Here is an 18,840-nt window from a genome sequence, read left to right as displayed (position 1 = left end):
CTGGGTACCTACCATGGGCCAGGCCAATCAGGGGACATGGGGAAGAAAATGGATACAACCCTCCTCCCCTAGAAGTCTCTGCTTAGAGACAACTGCAAAGACGCTGGTGGCGACATGACCATGGGAAATTGCCCCCATGAGGGAAGCCCAGGGTTTCATGGAAACCCAGAGAAGAAGTTCCTGAGCCAGTCCAGGGGACAGGGAGGGCTCCCCAGAGGTAGTGACAGCTAGACTGAGACCTTAAGGGGGAATCCCAGGGATCAATCCATAGAAAGCAGGAGGGGAAAAGCAACCCAGCAGAGGGAACAGCATGGGGCAAGGCCCAGAGGAGAGGTCTGTGGCTACAGAGGAACTGAGTTCTGTGTGACTGGGTGCTGGTTCCAGACTGGGCGTAATGAAAGGGGGGAGACTGGACAGGTAGCCAGAAGCCTGTGGGTCTTGTTGAAGAGTTTGGACTCCGGGTGTCCCCATGATTCTGAGCTCTCTAAGCACCTGCTTCAGCGAACCATGGCCTACCCAGCAATCTCACCAAGGAGGGGCCCTGGGCGCTGGGCCCTGTGAGCTGAGTCCAGATTGTTTATTTTTTTTCTGAGAGTGAGGAGTGGGGCACAAGCCATTCTGGATTGGGAAGAGAGGGTGTCCAGCCCTCTACCCCCTTCTCAAGCCTTTTTTTAGCTCCTGCTGGGCCCATCCACTGTGGGGGCCCTAGTACAAGGAGGTGACAAGGGAGCCCGGTGGGGTGAAGGAGACAGAAACGAAAGACACTCATTACAGTGAAGGGTGGAGAGGGGTATGGCCAGCTAGGGAGCTGGTTGGGTGGGGCATACTGCAGGAGGCTGGAGGTCAGGAGGCTGGTCCCCAAGGTGGTTTGCAAAAGGGTGGCAGGCTGACCCCTGTCTGCAGGGTGCCGAGCGAGATGTTTTATACCACTTGACACTCCCTGCCCCCAGAGGCCAGGCAGACCCAGGAGCCCTGTCCCTCATGGTCTCCCCCAAAAAATATTCATAGAGGGCCTCCCTGTGCCATGTGAGCTGGGGGAGGGATACAGCAGACACAAGGGTACATAACAGGGGACTGCCATGGCTTGCACCCCAGCCCCACACTCCTGGGAACAGGTGACTTTGCTCCAAGCTCCCTCTACCCCAAGAAGCAGTGTCTTCTTCCCATTTCCCAGAAGGAAAGACCATGCCAGGGAGTGATGAGTCTAGTGCAGATGTAGGTGGCCAGGCTGGGACAACTCCTCACGCCGGCCACCTGCGGTCCCACTGACCCAGCTTTCTCCCCACAAGGCCCTCCAGGAGCGCCGGGCCCGCTGCGAGACACAGAACATCGATCCCGTGGTCTGGACCAACCAGCGGGTGCTCAAGTGGGTGCGAGACATTGACCTGAAGGTGAGTGGGGATGGTGGGTGGGATGGGGGCTCCCAGGCACATGCAAATCACATGCAAATCTGTATGTAAATCCATATTCTTGTTTGTGAACCGGGCATGGCAGCCCAGCCTGGCAGGAATATTTCGGCTCCTGTCACTCAAGAGGGGACCATTAGCCCCCCAGCAGTAGGACCCCCATGTAATGATGCTGTTCCTGTAGCGGAGATGGGGAGCACTGAGCCATCCTCACTCTGATAAGCAAGGGTGGGGTTGAGGCCCAGAACCATCTTTTCACCCCACACATATTTATGGGCTGGCTGTCGGCTGGGGCTCAGTGACTAATGTCTTGGCTCTGCCCTCATCGCTCTGAAAGTGTTGGGGGGTCCCCCCTCAGTAGTAAATTAACTGACCCCCAAGAGAGTCAAGCCCTTCCTTTTGGAGGCATATGAGCTGGCAGTCCTCTGAGGCTAGCAGGGCAGCCTTCTTAGGAGAATAGAGGGATCCTCTCAGGAGGCAGGGAGGTCCTCTCTGGAAAACAAGGGGGACCCTCTCAGGCTAACGGGGGGGTTCTCTCAGGAAAACAGAACTCTCTCAGCCTAACAGGGGGACCCTCTCAAGCTAACTGGGAACCATCTCAGGAAAATAGGGAGACCCTCTCAGGCCAGCAGGGGGACTGTCTCAGGCTAACCTGGACCCTCTCAGGCAAATGGGGACCCTCTCAAGCTAACAGGGGACCCTCTCAGGCTAACTGGGGACCCTCTCAGGATAACTGGGACTGGAGACCCTCTCAGGCTAACAGGGTGGCCCTCTCAGGCTAACTGAACTCGTGCCTTTGCTCTCAGGAGTATGCAGACAACCTGATGAATAGTGGCGTCCACGGTGCTGTGCTTGTCCTGGAACCCACATTCAATGCTGAGGCCATGGCCACCGCCCTGGGTATCCCCAGTGGGAAGCACATCCTCCGCAGACACCTGGCAGAGGAGATGAGCACCATCTTCCACCCAGCCAAGTGAGTGTCCACTGGGGCCCAGGCAGGGTGAGGTGTAGATAAAGGATACGGATTCTGGAAGCAGACTGTCCTGGCTTCCTATCCTGGCTCCATCACTTACCATATCCTACTTGTTCCTTGCAACAAGGTGGTCCCCTTTTACAGATCATGAAACTGAGGCCCAGAGAAGCAAAGTGCTTAAGCCTGAAGGAGGTAGAAGAGCAGTGACGTCCTGAATAACCTGTCTGGTTAAATGTGAAAACACCTGGGCATTTCTAGAACAGAGAATGGGCAATGCACATGTAAGGAGTGGCCATGTGAGCTGGGGAGGATATGCAAGGGCATAAAAGGTTGAGATGGCCGTTTCAGACAGAGGTAGCTGGGGACAAAGATTTGGAGGCAGAAATGAGCATATTAACAGCTCTTATGGTCCAGGCGAGCAGATTGTGTCAACCCACCTGCCCCAGACTCCTCATCTGAAAAGTGATCAGAGAATTGACCTAGCAGGATAAATAAACTAGACCCTTCCCAGTGGATTCTCTCCTTACGATGATTTCATGTAGGGTTGCTGTTGTTGGTTGCTGTCGAGTCGATTCTGACTCACGGTGACCCCGTGTGTGCAGAGTAGAACTGCTCCATAGGGTTTTCAAGGCTGTGACCTTTCAGAAACAGGTTGTCAGGCCTGTCTTCCAAGGCACCTCTGGGTAGCTTCAAATCACAAACCTTTTGGCTAGTAGTCAAAGGCTTAATCATTTGCACCACCCAAAGACAACCACACTGATATTATGAAATTAGATAATTCACAAGTAAGTGATCAATAAATGATCAGCATTTATGGTTAGGTGACCATTTATAGATTGCTTACTATGTACACTATCTGATTACATTCTCCTGACAATCGGTGTCATTATTACTCCATTATAGATGGAGAAACTTGTTCAAAGCGGCCAAGGCACTTGCACAAGGTCACACAGTTCATGTTAGACCTCAGATTTGTACCTTATTCTACTATTATGTTGTATTGCATTGACCGATTTTCATACGTTGAACCAACCTTGCATTCCTGGGAGAAATCCCACTTAGTCATGGTGTATAATCTTTCTCACAAATTGCTGAATTGGTTTCGCTAGTATTTTGCTGAGAATTTTTGCATCTACATTTATAAAGTATATTGGTCTACAGTTTTCACATGATGTCTTTGTCTGATTTTTGTTTCAGGGTACTATTGACCTGATAAAATGCGTTGGAAAGTGTTCTCTCCTCTTCTATTTTTTGGAACTTTGTGAAGGATTGGTGTTAATTCTTCTTTAAACATTTGGTAGAATTCACCAGTGAAGCCATCTAATCCTGGAATTTTCTTTGTGGGAAGTTTTTTGGTTGCTAATTCAATCTCTTTACTTATTACAGGTCTATTCGATGTTCTATTTCTTCTTGAGTCTGTCTTGATAGTCTGTATCTTTCTAGGAATTTGTCCATTTCATCTGGTTAGCTAATCTTTTGGAATCCCTGGGTGGTGCAAACTGTTAAGTGCTCAACTACTAACCAAAAGGTTGGCAGTTTGAACTCATCCAGAGGCTCCACAGAATACAGGCCTGGTGATGTGCTCCTGAAAGGTCACAGCCATTGAAAACCCTGTGGAGCAGTTCTGCTCTGCACATGGGGGGTCACTATGAGTTGGAATTGACTCAGCAGCAACTAACAACCACAGCAGCTAATTTGTTGGTATGTAATTATTCATAGTATTTCCTTAAAATCTTTTTTTTTTCCCTATAAGATGGTTAATATTCCCTCTTTTGTTTCTGACTATAGTAATTTGAGTCTTTGCTCTCTTTTTCTTGGTCAGTCTAGCTAAAGATTTGTCAATTTTGTTGACAGAACCCAGATTTGAACCTGAGCTCTCTAACTCAAGCCTGGATATTGAACCATCAAACCATGTGGGGTCTTGGGGAGCAGCTGGACCACACTCCACCTTATGCAGGAGGAGAAACTGAGGCTTGGGAGAAAACTGTGCAGGGTCCAGGTGTTCATAACTTTCTTTTCCCATTGTCAGGCTGATACCCAAGTGCAGCAGAATCACTGGGGTCCCCATAATATGTAGATTCCCTGATCCACCCCAGACCTACCTGTATCTTCTGCCAGAATCCAGGAATTTTCATTTTTAGCATTTCTAGGTGGTTCTTATAGAGACAAAAGTTTGACAAGAACCCTATTCTGTGAGCCATAAATCAACCAGTGCAGGGCAAAGATTTTTCTCAGCATTGTCCACCTCCCCTGACCTCCCTTCCAGAGCCACATGATTTGTAACAGACTTAAAATACTCTGAGCCCCAGGCAAGTGGCACTAGCTAAACATTAGCAGGGATTGGTGTGTCAGATTAAACCCTCGACCACCCGTGAAGTCACAGGTCTGCTAAGGACTCTCTGGGACCAGTGGGTGAATGCAGGAGAAGGTTATGGTAGAGGGACAAATAGAATGGGTCCTTGAGTTTTGTGGAGGGAGTCAAGGACTCCTTTGAGAATGAGATGAAAGAAGTGGACCTCTTGATAACAGAGGGAAATGGACTTGGTCATTCCCCTGGTTACATATGAGGAAACTGAAGCTGGTCAGCCAGGGAATTGGAGGCAGTGTCAGCCCCAGACTCAAAGTCCAACTCCCTGTTCTCACCTCTTCCCACGATGCTGGGCATGTCCGCCCATGACTCGTGAGTCAAGATCCCCATGTGGGATTCCGGAACTTTGCAGGTCCTTTGCTGAGATTCTGCCATGGGTCAGGGGAACAGTCTTAGGCCAGCTGGAGGAGACAGACCTCCATGGGCTCCTAAGGATTTTTGAGACTATCCCTGACGGCTCAAGAGTCGCTAGTTAAGTGAAATGCCAGGGAAGGCACTGATCCCCAGGCATGTGGTGAGACGCTTGGGAGGGTCTGACGGGTTTATATTAACCAAGATCTTTGGACGTTGGCCCAGGGCATCTCTGTGGTGGTCCAAGCAATGAAGCCCTTCTATCCAATTCCCTATTGCTCTCTCTACTCTGTTGCTGCCTTCAGCCTTCTGGAAAGACTTTGGGGCGAGTCCTTCCAGGAAGCTTCTTATTGGGTGGAAAGATTCTGGTTTAAGACACATCCTTAACCATTGAGATAGATGTGGTTGTTGTTAGCTGCAGTTGAATCAACCCTCAACTCATGGAAAGTCCATGCACAAGTGAGCAAAATGTTGTCCAGTCCTGTACTGTCCCCATGATCAGTTGCAGATGAGACTATTGTGATCCATAGGGTTTTCACTGGCTGATTTTTGGAAGTAGATTGTCAGTCCTTTTTTCCTAGTCCATCTTAGTCTGGAAGCTCCTCTGAAACCTATTCAGCATCATAGCAACACGCAAACCTCCACTGACAGACGGATGGTGGCTAAGCATGAGGTGCACTGGCTGGGAATCAAACCTAGGCCTCCAACATGGAAGGCAAGAATTTTACCACTGAACCACATATGAGAGGTTAACCCAGGACCCAATCCCAGACTGAATCCTGGACTGGGTGGACCATAGTAATATGGAATAAGCATAATTTATCATCAACACAGTGCCATCCATCCTGTATTATATTTGATCCCTCCAACCCCTGAGGGAAGCTGAGTGAATAGGATTTTTGCCCCCATATTAAGGATTAAAAAATGAGGTTTCAGAGAGGTGCCGTGATTTGCCCCAGACAAGAGAGGTCTATGGCAGCTTTGGCATCTGCCAGCAAGGACTCCTTGTCCAACAACTTTCCACTATACTAGGCAGCCTCAGTAGATGTGACCCCTGAAGTCCTACGATCACTTAAAGAAGACAGAGGGGAAGCAATCGGCTGGGAGCATCTTGGGAGATTGTGTTGTTCTTGTTAGCTGCTGTCTAGTTGGCTCCAACTCGTGGGGATCCCATGTATAACAAAATGAAATGTTGCCCAGTCCTACACCATCTTCCTGATCATTGGTATGTTTGAGTCCATTGTTACAACTATGGTGTCAATCCATCTCATCGAGGGTTTCCCTTGTTTTTGTTAGCCCTCTACTTTACCAATCATGGTTTCCTTTTGACTGTAGTCACAATGTATTATGCCCCCATGGCCAGGGAGTCAGGGGACATCCAGGAGACACACATTCACTAAGATTTTATAGGTCCCAATATGATGTCATCTTCCCTAGCCTCCTCCCATCACCATGACACTACACATGACCCAGGGCCAAGGAGGTGGTTTCTGACATTGTCTCATCTTACCTGCTTTGACGCGCACCAACTTCCTGCACCTCCCGGTAAACCCTGGCCCAGGGCCAACTCTGTGTCCGTCTGGGACTGTGCATTGAAGATCCCAGGAAATAAAACCCAGCAGACAGAAAGGATGCAGGGAGTAGCAGGGGTGTCTCAAAGGCTTTCTCTGGGTCATCAGAGAAGCCAGAAGAAAAGTCTTTATGAAAATGCGTGACCATTCCCATCTCTCCTGCGTTTAGGAAGTGATGTCTTGTCTCTAACACAGAGTTGGGGACAGGGCGGATTCCACCTTTAGTTCATTTGTTTCTGCTTGAATATTCACCCTGCCTAGGGCTCCCTTTAGGCTCTGAAGCATCAGACAAACTTTGCAACCTCACCTGTTAATACTCCTCCACTTCTTCTGCCTTTGTGACTCACAGCCCCAAAGTTGCTCCATTTTGTTTCAAAGAATGGAGGAGCCTGCCCAGCACCTCCCTCTCTCTCCTCCTGCTTCTCTCCCCAGAGGTGGCTGTAAGGTGGGGTCGCAGGCCCAGGGTCTGTCACCTCACAGTCACTTCCTGGAGGCAAGTACTGGGACTTCCTTTTTACTGATATGGAAACTAAGATACAGCAAGATTGTGTATGTTGCCTGGGGCCATAAACTGAAAGCTAACTCATGGGGCTGGGATTCAAACCACCACACCTTGCTGCTTCCCTGAAAGACAGGGAGAGTGGCCAAAACTATGGGGAAACTGATGTTAAGCAATGGCCTCATCTCCCTAGGCCTCTCCCAGGGGACTTAAAAGGCTCCACGCCCAGGCTCAGCTGCAATAATGGTGGAGTCAATGACCTTTTCTCCTCTCTGCTTCCTCCCCTTCCCGCCTCTCCTCCCTTTTTTTCTCTTCTCTTTCTCCTCCTCCTCCCCCTTCTCTTTCTCCTTCTTCCTCTCTCTCTCTTTCTCTTTCCGTTCCTCCCTCCCTCTGTCTCTCTTTTCTCTTTTCTGAAATGGGCCCAGTACTGGTGGGAACAGTCCTTTGTCCCTGAGGCCCTAGAAAGCCCAGGAATGGAGGACAATTTTCCTGACTGGTTTGTCCTTCATCCCCCATGCTGGTGAGGGCTGAGTAGAGAGCTGTGGGCAGAGTGAATGTGAGTGTGGAGGGCTGTCCTCCCCAGGGAACAGAACCATGGCTTGTCCTCTGAGGAACCAGCCTTGCCCCTGGACCGTCAGAGTCTGAGGTGTCTAGGTCCACAGCTGAGTCAGTTTCCTTAGAATGTCATCGGAACTATCAACTTCCAGAACTTTCTCAGCCCTACTCACTGACCATGTGTTCTCCTCACTCAGCAAAGCCTCATTAAACTCTTGTACAACTCGTGTGCACGTGCCCTGTGCCCACACCACTGACCACTGATATCCTTCGTGGACACCCAGACAGAGTTTTCTGAGCAAGCAGGTTCCATGCGCTCAGCAGAGCACTTGCTGACCTGGTTATGGCTGCCCCCTTGGACTTCATCGGCTGCAGAGCTGGAGGAGAACTTTGAGATGTCCTAACCAGCACCACCCCTCCTTTTACATACAAGGAAACAGAGGCCCAGAGAGTTGGTGCTGGTTCATCCAGGGAGCCAGGGGCAGAACCAGAACCCAGGTTTCTGCCCTCCTAGTTGGAAGCTCTTTCTGGAAATGGTACCTCCCTTACCAAGGGTTTGGGCTAGGACAGTGCTCTCCTTCTGCCTTAAATCCACCTTCAGCACTTATTAAGCACCTGCTATGTATCAGGCACTTGAGTGATACATAGTCCTGGCCCTCATGTAGCTTACAGAGAAACCAAGAAGTCCTCAAAGGTAGAGGATCTGGAAGAACCGGCTCAGGGCCTGCTTTAGCTCTGGGCTGCCCTCTTTCCCCTTCTTCATGGGCTCTGAGGGGCTTTGCTTATCCAAAAAAGATTTTGACTCCCCAACTGGGCAAGAACTGGTTTGGTAGACTTCTAAGTAAAGATGTATGCCCCTATCCAGAATTCCTTGTGGCACACTAGAACCAGACAACCTGAGTTCTAAACCCAGCAGCACCAATTCCTAGCTGTGTGACCTGGGACAAGTTACGTAACCTTTCTGAACCATACTTTCCTTATCTGCAAAATGGGGTTAATAATTGTATCTACGGTGAAGGGTTGATGGGAAGACGAGATGAAATAATGCATAGAATGGTTGGCAAAGGAACTGGCGCATCATAAGCCACCCTAATAAAATAAATATTAGTGATTTTTATTCTAAACCCACCACCAGCACCACCACTGCTGCCTCCCATTCCTCCTCCACAGGTAATGGCTGGTTGTGGGTTCAAATCCAGACTCTGCCTCTTTCTAGCTGTGTTGAACATGAGCAAGTGGTTTCACCTGTCTGAGCCTCAGTTTTTTCATCTGTAATATGGGAATATGATTCATACCTTCCTGGCAGCTTTGTTACAAAGATTCAGTAGGGAAAAGTGTTTACAGCGTGCCTGACACATAGATGCCCCACAGTAACTGATAGTTCCTGTCCCCTGCCTTCTTATGGTAACTGCAGGATCTCTGCAAAGCAAACAACTTCCTCTTGAATGTCTTGGTTACACAGGGTCCCTTCCTGTCAGTTGGCTCCAGCTTTCTTATTAGCATTTCCATGAGGAAAAGCAGTTCTACTATGAACTCAAATAGACATGACCCTCACACACATGTAATAAGAGGAACTTGTCACTTCTCCCACCCCCTCATCTGGCAGGTTTCAGAAGCCTGTGTCCAGAGACCCAAGCTATGGGCAATGGAGAATATTCTCCTGTCACTCAGCAGGTCACCCAAGCAGGGGTACACGGGTACACTGAGATTTTCAGGCACCTAAAAGGAGGTATTTTTATACCATTCCATCCCATCCCACCCCCTCCCCAAACAATCACTGAAATGTGAGCCCCAGAGTCCAGGTGGTGGGTCTGTGTAGTGCCCCATGTCTCAGTCCTGTGGGCACAGCAAGGCCTTGGAGCCCTGTATACTGACTCTGCCACCATCACCTGTGTGGTTTTAGGTAAGACACTTGTCCTCTCTGAGCCCCGGTTCCCTCCACTTGAACTGGGGGTAATCATTCTTCCTTTCTAGGATTCAATGAGCTGATGGGTGGGTAAAAGGCCCAGCGTTGTGCCTGGCACATGGGAGGTGGCCAGGTAATACTCTTTCTGTCTCCACTGAGTCTGAGCTCACTAAAGCATCTTGCTCATCACAGGCCTCGTAAACCCTTGTTTGACTGCATGAATCTCAACCCTCAGGCCGGCCCAGCTGACAAAGGCCGATTCACACTCCGATAATGCTTCCCACACTTTGGTGCCTGTTTAGTGCCCCGCATGCCCTGTGTTGATGCACAAAAAGCCACTGAGGTGTCCCTTTCTCCAGACCTTTCCCCCATCAACTCTTATCCTTCCAATTACTCAGCCATAAAGAGGATTGAAGTCCTGATACATGTCACTATGCGGATGGACCTAGAAAACATCACACTGAGCAAAATTAGACACCAAAGGACAAATTCTGTATGCTCTCACCGATATGAAATAAGCAAATGTATAGAAACCAAAGTTATTGGTGATTACCAGGGATCGGAGAGAGGAAAAAGGGGAGTTTTTGCTTAAGGGGCATTGAGTTTATGTTAATGGTGGTAGAATAATTTGGAAAAGGATAGCAAGAATGGTTGTACAATATTAAAAATGTAATCCATGTCAATGAATCATACATGTAGGAATTTTTTAATTGGCAAATTTTTTCACATATATTTTCACCATAATAAAGGGGGGGAAGAAAAGCACTTACCAAAAAAAAACTTATCTTTCCAGTGTTCCATTTTCTCAAGGTCTAAGTGACTAGAAATGTTTAGTAAGCCAATTCAAGGCTTCAATAACCATAGTCTGGTGTTTGGTTTATTCACTGAGGCCTTTGTATTTGCATTATTGCTGTTGTTGTTAGTTGCCATTGTGTTGATTCTGACTCGTGGCTACTCCATGTGTGCAGAGTAGAACTTCTCCATAGAGTTTTCAAGGCTGTGACCTTCCAGAGGCAGATCACCAGGCCTGTCTTCCAAGGGGCCTCTGGGTGGATTTGAACTGCCAACCTTTCGACTAGTAGCCGAGCGCTTAATTATTTGCACCACCCAAGGACTCCTTGTGTTTGTATTGGTTCCTTCTTAATCTTAATCTAAAGGAGTAACTGATGGTGGAATTTTAACCCCTGGGGAAAAAACAAGAAGAGAAGATGCTTTGGCATAATGGTGGTGAGGGTCATCTCCCTGTACCCCTCTGATCACACCCCACACAGGCAGCCACTTTCTGTTCAAAGAACAGCTTGTTAAGACCAGAGCTGCTTACGAGGCTCCATTGGATAGATGAGGAAACTGAGGCTCAGCAAAATAATCAAGTACCCAAAGCTAGTGAGTGGTTGAGCAGGGACTCAGACCAGGTCTGTCTCCCTCAGAGCCTGTGTTCATTACATTAAGATATAATGGGAATCAATCTTCATATGCCAGCCGCTTCTCAGTGCTTTATATGTATCATCTAATTTAATCTTCACAGCCCCGTATGAGAGAGGTGCTGCTATTAACCCTACTTTGCAGAGCACACTACCCAGGTGTGCTGCCAAGTCCAACTGCCCAAGTGGTGGAGCCAGGCCACTGATGCCCATCCTTTCAGCCACTGCCCTATGCTGAGCTCCCAGATGGGAAGAGTGTGGCCTAAATGTTGATTCTAGGGCCCTAAGCTCAAGTTCCCTCCTTGCCATCATACGTCTTATGTAGCCTCTCTGGACTTCTGTCTCTTCTTCTGTGAAAATAAAAGAAGGGGCCCTGGGGCTCTGTCAAGATCACTTGACCGCTAATGTTCACGAGCCAGGGGGATTAGTACTTTTCAATGTAAGAGCGCAAACCGAGCTACATGAGTTTAGATTTTCATGGCTTCTGCAATTAGAACTGCTTCCCCACTGGACCCAGAGAATTTTGTCTCTGGGTGGGCAAAGAAAGGGCAGGCATTAATGAAACCTTGCTTCCTGACCCACTGCAGAGCATAAGCCTCCCCGTGATGTAGAAGCCCCGGTAGCCATGGTGTGAGGACCTAGCTCTGCAGTTGGCCATTGCTGTCTCCTGGATACCTCCCTTCCCTTGCTTTGAACTTCCTCAGCAAAACTTACCCCAGAGAAGCAGAACCTCACTGAGGCAGCTTAGAAGATGCTAGAAAGTTCATTTCTCTTAAGGAGCCCCCCACCGTTGTGGCCCAAACCAAGGCTCACAGCTTCTGCAAACCCAACTCCTCACTGCCCACCAGCCAGAGCCAATTCCTCTTTCATATGTTTTAAATGCTAATATTAATTCTGATGACAACTATTTACTGAATGCCTTCTAATCTCCAAACTTCCCTAGGTGGCACAAATGGTTTTCCCTCAAGTGCTAAGCTAAAGATTGGCAGTTCAAACACACCCAGCAGTGCTGCAGAAGAAAGGCCTGGTGATCTGCTTCCATAAAGATTACAGCCAAGAAAACCTTGTGGAGTAGTTCTACTCTGTAACACATGGGGTCACCATGAGTCAGAATCAACTTGATGGCAATGAGTTTGTTGTTTTTTTTTTTTTTTTTGAGTAATCTCCAAATCTCATCTTATGAGCTCTCACATAACCTTATGAGGTTGGCTCTATTGTGGCCCTCATTTTGCAGCTATAGAAACCAGCATTAAAGAAATGAAGTGACTTTGCTCAAGGTCACACAGCCAGGTAAGCAGTAGAGCCAGGATTTCAACCAAGCCTGCCTGACTGAAGCCCCTAGAAGATTCTGGTGGAGTAGCTTGGGTTTGGCGTGTGTTCAAAGAGGAGGTGCAGATAGCTGTCCACCATAGCTTGGGCCAAGTTCTGGGGTCAAAGAAAGAGAGACTGGAGCCCAAGGAAGACAGTGGTTTGCTCAAAATAGAAAGAGGGAAGATGGGAAGGCTGAAGTTCAGGACTCCTGGCTGTGGTCCAGGGTTCTTGCCCAAACTTCCTACTCCATACGGAGCCTCATTATTATTATTATTATTATTTAATCCATAACACTGGTGTTCTAATACAGGAGTTGGCACACTTCTTCTGTAAAAGGCCAGATGGTAGATATTTTAGGATTTGAGGGCCATATGGTCTCTGTTGCAAGTACTCAACTGTGCTATTAGAGCAAGAAAGCAGCCATAGACAACATGTAAACAAATGGGGGTGGCTGCGTTCCAATAAAACTTTATTTATAAAATTAATTGGCTGCCCAGATTTGGCCTGCAGATTGCAGTTTGCCAATTCCTATTGTAGCAGAGTGAGACATTGGTGTTTCAATGGTAGCATTCTTGCCTTCCATGCAGGAGACCTGGGTTCAATTCCTGGCCAATCCACCTCATGCACGGCCACCACCTGTCAGTGGAGGCTTGCATGTTGCTATGATACTGAACAGGTTTCAGTGAAGCTTCAGACTAAGACAGACTAGGAAGAAAGGGCCTGACAATCTACTTCTGAAAATCAGGCAGTGAAAATCCTATGGATCACAACAGTCTCCTCTGCAACTGATGATGTGGGTGGTGCAGGACCAGGCAGTGTGTTGTTCTGTTGTGCATGGGGTCGCCATGAGTTGGGGATGACTCGATGGCAGCTAACAACAAGAACATTCTAACAGAAGACTTGAATGCTTTTAATGGAGGTAATTAAAAGAAGGGAGTGATGGTGGTAACTTTAGGCAACAAGCCAAGTCCAGTGACACAGATTTCGAACGCAGAGTGGGGAAAACTTTCCTGATGCTTCTTAAACCAAAATTAGCTAAAAATCTTGGGATTCTTTTATCGAGTCTTCCCTTTCCTGATAAGGTCAGCAGTATACTGTAGGGTTAGGAGCAAGACTGGAGTCTTAGAGACTGGGGTTCGTATCTTGGCTCTTCCACCCACCAACTGCGTAATCTTGGGCAAACTGCTTAACATCTCTGTGCCTCCTTGTCCTCATCTGTAATACAGGGGTGGCAGTATCCCCAGCTTATATTGAGGTTCTGTTCTGATGACTCTGTCATAAGTCAAATACCTCATTTTTTCTTAGTTTTCATTATTGTTGCCATTTATTATCAGTATCTTTATAAATCCGATCTTTGAACATCTGCGAGTGAACATCTGAGAATGATAACATCAGCAAATTACATGCTACAACTTTGAATGTAGTACATATTACTAACAATAAGATATACCAAAAAACAGATGGTTTTAAGTGCAGTTTGTCATAACTCAAGTATATCGTAAGTCGGGGACTACCTGTACCTACCTTTCAGGGATGTTGTGAGGATTAAATTTATAAAAGTGCCTAGCACAATGATGGCACATAGTTACCAGCTACCAGTTGCTGTTGAGTTGATTCCAATTCATGGCAATCCAATGGGTGTCAGAGTAGCACTGTGCTCCATGGGGTTTTCAATGGCTGATTTTTTTAGAAGCAGATCACCAGGCCTTTCTTCCGAGGCACCTCTGTGTGGATCCAAACTGCCAACCTTTCAGCTAGTAGTAGAGCACTTAGCTGTTTGTGCCACCCAGGGACTCCTGGCACGTAGTAGGTACTCAGTAAGTCCTAGCAGTTATGGTCGTTGTCACCAGTGGGACTCTGTGTGTGTGTGTGTGTGTGTGTGTGTGTGTGTGCGCGTCTCCGGGTGGCAATGGCTGGCTAGCCTCCCCTGCTGACTCAAAATGGACATCTCCACAGCTCCACAGGCATCCGGGAGGCTGAGCGCTTCAGAACACCCCCCGGGAGGGCCTCCAGCATCACCCGGGCGGGGAAGGAGGAGAACTGCAGTGCCATCAAGTACAAGGCTGGCCGGGTGAGTCACTCAGTCGCTCACCTGTGAGTCCTGCACACCTGTGAAGCTCTTTTTGTCCTCTGGGCCCAAGATGTCTTCTCCCAGTTCACCTCTGGGACTCCTGTGTTGGTCTCTGGAGGTAGGAGGATGGGCCAGGTCACAGGTGCAGCTAGGAGAGATGTCCTGGCAGCCACCTTCAAGGAACCTGCATGATGCTTAAGGCACAGGGCAAAGGTTTCCACAAGGCTTAGAGTAGTGTATCTCGAAGTTCAGGTCTCACCTGCCCACATCAGAATCACCTGGGGGGGGAGTGGCTTAATATGCAGATTCTGGGCACCCGTACACCTTTTGAAGCAGAAGGTCTCTGGGGTGAGGTGGAAGCCTGCATACAACCTGCCCAGAGGGCACCAATGCACCCCACATTCTGAGAACCACAGACTTGAGTTTTGAACTCTAGCAATTTGATCAATAGCAAGAGATAAGCCTCTCTGCTGATTCCTGCAAAACAGTATGAAAACAGGTGCACTTTGAGTCTGACCACAGCACAGCTTCCTGAATGGAAATGGGTAGACAGAGATGGCAGAACTGGGTAATCCCAAATTTCTTTCACACGTTCGGCAAACATTGCTTGGGTTCTCGCTGGGTCTAGACCCCGAAGAATGAGGGTATAAACATTAATGGATTACCACTTTACCCTTAAGTTGCTGTCAGTGGGGGCAATATCACCCTTATAAAGGGGTGAAAGAATTTCTGGAGGGGCAAAAGAATCTTACTCTGTATATATATAAAGCATGGATATACATATGAACATAAACAGATATGCAGTATATCTGTGGTACAAAAATTTCAGGGTGGAGTGTGATTAGAGAGGGAAAAATGTCTAAAAAGGCTCCTTTACAGTTGCTGTCAAGTCGATTCCAACTGATGGTGACCCCATGGATGTCAGAGTAGAACTGTGCTCCATAGGTTTTCAAAGGCTGAATTATGGGAAGTAGATCACCAAGCCTTTTTTTCAAGGAAACTCTGGGTGGACTCAAGTCACCAGCCTTTCAGTTAGCAGCCAAGCGTGTTAACCATTTGTACCATCCAGGGACTCCCCCCTCAAAAAAAAAAATTTTCCTTAGGGAGCAATTAAAAAAAAAAAAAAACAATTGCGAAAAACTGGTCTAGAAAGAAAGGCAGCCAAGTACATAAATAAGTTCAAAGCACTTTCATGGCTATGATAGTAGAGATACATACAAAACGGGGGCTCAATATTTATTGAAGACCTACTGTGTGCAGTAGTAATCACTGCTGTTTACTGAGTACCTACTCTGTGCCAGCCCCACGTTTTGTGCTTTTCAGGTCTGATTTCTACACTTCATAACAACTCTGGGGGTAGGAATTACTATTTCCATTTTGTAACTGAGAAAAGTGAGGCTCGGAGAAATAAGGTGACTTGTCCCAGGTCATACAGCTAGGAAGTAGCCAAGCAGGGACCCAAACCCAGGTCTGTGGGTCTCCAAAACCCACCCTCTTTCTGACACTCCAGACAGCTCTAGAATATAGTTCTTTCTGACTTGGGAATGCAGTCGGAGCTCATGTCCATATCAGGCGTTCCCATAGCTCCTCCTTTGTGCCTGTTCTCTACTCTCCTCCCACTAAGGAGGAAGGGAAGAGATTTTCATGGATAATGAGACTCACTATATTTGTCCTTAAGAGTCCCTGGGTGGCACAAACGATTATGCACTTGGCCACTAACAAAATGTTGGTGGTTTGAATTCACCCAGAGGCAGCTTGGAAGAAAGGCCTGGCTATTTCCTTTGAAAGGTCACAGCCATAAAAACCCTATGGAGCACAGTTCTACTCTGAAGCACATGGGGTTGTGGTGAGTTGGAATCAACTCAACGGCAACTGGAAAATATCGGTCCTCACCCTTGGTACCTAACTGGTACCTCGCAGTTGGGAACACAAAGCTTCTCCTAATGTTAACTCACGAAGTCCTCTCATTATCTCTGAGCAGTGGAGTATTATTACTAATAGGTGGAGCACAGACAGGTTAAATGAGTTACCTAGGGTCACACAGCAAGTTAATATAGAATGGGAGACCCCGCATTTCCCAGATCTGAAAACATCCCGTTGTTTCTCTTCTTCCAATCCTTTGGTTTTCTTCCTCTCTTCTCAGCTGCCCCTGGGGAAGATAGGAAGGGGCTTCAGCAGCAAAGACTCCGATTTTCATGATGACTATGGCTCTCTTCAAAATGAAGACTGTGGTGAGGATGACCTCCAGAGCAGGCCAGAGCAGGGCCGTCTGGAAGGCTACAACAGCCTGGAGGTCACCAACGTGTAAGGGACTGATGGCTCCACCTGACCCAACACTGGAAGACCCAAGGAGCAAGGAGGCCAGACGGCCTCAGATGCCATCTCCACTGTACATAGCGACCTCAAGCAGCAGGACCTTCCTCCAGCCTGAGGATGCTCCTCAACTACTGGGCAAAATCCCAGCCCCTGTGATTTCAGGTGTGGAGCACCAAGAAAGGAGATGATACCAGCCTGCCTGTCTTGGGTGGGCCATGGACTTGCCTGCTCAATGAAAGGAGACTAGACCTTTCATAGTGCCCAGCCTCTCCTTTATCCAGTATGTGCAGACTCAACCTCAGAGCAACTGGCAGCCACTGAGCAGTCTACATGGTCCCCTGATCTTTGCACTGAGCTGCCAAGATGGAAAGAGGCACATGGCTTTCCAAAACACCCACCCAAGAGGAGCAGTGGGGTCTCCAATGAGACACTCCAGAATCCAGTCTTGACAGTGCTAGGAGCAAGCAGAGTGGAGGCTGACCAGTTAACAGGGGTATTCTTCCAGCAGGAAGTATCGCTCTTGTTGAGATGCTAGGCTGAAGGAGATCTCAGCTCTAGCATCTTTGTCTCCCCATGACTGAGAACTTGGTTTCCAACTTGGGTCACTGAATCTTTCTTGGGAGCATGCAAAATGGGGCTGGTCATTCCTTTCCACTTGAAAAGCCCTATATCACATGGGAGGACATGCTGAACTGCTGTTTGACCCTCTGGGCTACAGGAGTGGCTACACTGGGTGGGACCAGGTGAGTGCTCCTTGCAAGGATGGGGCTTAACATCAACATTCCCAGGAAGTGTAGATATTTAGTCACTGGGATGAAGGATATTGTGGTGACCCTTAAGGACTGAAGATGACTGAGTTCGGTTAGTGTCAACCGCACCAAGCATGGCAATGGGTTTGGGATTTGTGGTGGGGAAATGTGGGCCATTGTGAAACAAACAAACCCATGTTGTGATGTCTCCGTCACCTGAAACATAGGTTGTGCTCATCAATCCTTCACTGAGGCACAAATCCCACAAAGCCATTGTTAAGGTGGTGGTGGAGAGAACCCCAAGTTCTTTTCTTGACTCTGCCACTGTTTCGCTGTGTGGCTTCTTCCCAGTTGCTTCACCTCTCTGTGCCTCAATGTCTTCATTTACAATACTTCTGATTCCCTCTCTCCCTCCCAAGGATATTGGGAGGATTAACACTTGCTAATGTCTGTAACACACATCGTAACCTCTCAGGAAACAGGCGGGAAGTTATGGGATGGGAATGAAGTATGTCTAATTTCCCATTTCCAAACACAGAACTGATGTTGGACTAGTTCTGTCCGTCTCTGTTTTGGTTGGAGCAACGTGCAAAAGGAGACAAACAATGTTTAATTTCAGACTGTCCAAGAGCCCCCAACTGCTCTCGAGAAAAAAAAAAAGAGGACTTCCGTGTGCACAAGCCTGGAAAACCAATTGACTGGGGTTTTCAAGCTTGACCTCGTTGACCAGATGACTTTGCTGGGTGATGATCAGGAAAGGACACAGTGTGTTGGGATTCTTCTTAACACTTCCATTATCAAAGCAAACCATTTCTTAAACCAAGATGCCCTGCTTCTGCTGAAGCCATTTACACCAGGAGTCAATGAGAAGCTTGGATTTCCAAGGTTTGCAGCAGGTCCCAGCCTGCACGAACGGTCAAAGCACCAGTCCTTCAACCCAGCAAATTGTGGTCCTTCATGGGAAATGCATAAACCAAGTCCTCATTAACAAACTTGAGAATTAGTCTTCCCTAATGCTGAAGACCACAGTTTTCACCCTAACCTTGGCATAAGCACAGCCTTTCTTACTACTGAAGCCAAATGCCTCATTGGTGAGCGCGTGTTTGTCCTCTTTTTGACTGAATATTGGGCCTCCAAGGGACCCATTTCTGATTCCAGGCCCTGAGGGCCAGTCTCTGGCATGTGGCTGAGCTTTGTTTAGGTTTCAGCCTGGTATCTTTATGCCTTTCAGCCACACACAGAGGGTCCTGAAGTTGCAGGGCCCACAGCTCAGAGACAGGAGGTTAAAACCCCTTGTCCTCTGATTCCGCAGGTCACTTCCGAGCCAGTGTCCAGGCTTAGGA

The 18,840-nt window shown here is 48.0% G+C and overlaps 1 protein-coding gene across 1 annotated transcript in view; it reads left to right on the top strand.

The window, feature by feature from the left end:
• KAZN (kazrin, periplakin interacting protein) overlaps positions 1 to 17,158 on the top strand; it is a 576,871-nt gene extending 559,713 nt beyond the window's left edge. The window contains exons 12-15 of the mRNA XM_004377229.2: positions 1,290 to 1,391; positions 2,213 to 2,379; positions 14,318 to 14,432; positions 16,576 to 17,158. Coding sequence (XP_004377286.1) covers positions 1,290 to 1,391; positions 2,213 to 2,379; positions 14,318 to 14,432; positions 16,576 to 16,740 — 549 coding nt within the window. The 3' untranslated portion in view covers positions 16,741 to 17,158. The remainder of the gene's footprint in view (positions 1 to 1,289; positions 1,392 to 2,212; positions 2,380 to 14,317; positions 14,433 to 16,575) is intronic.
• The last annotated feature ends 1,682 nt before the right edge of the window (positions 17,159 to 18,840 follow it).

This window comes from Trichechus manatus, unplaced genomic scaffold (assembly GCF_000243295.1).
Source record: "Trichechus manatus latirostris isolate Lorelei unplaced genomic scaffold, TriManLat1.0 scaffold00048, whole genome shotgun sequence".
In the NCBI taxonomy this organism is placed as follows: Eukaryota; Metazoa; Chordata; class Mammalia; order Sirenia; family Trichechidae; genus Trichechus; species Trichechus manatus.
Note: the sequence above shows the minus strand (reverse complement) of the source record. Positions and strands in the feature narration are given on the sequence as shown.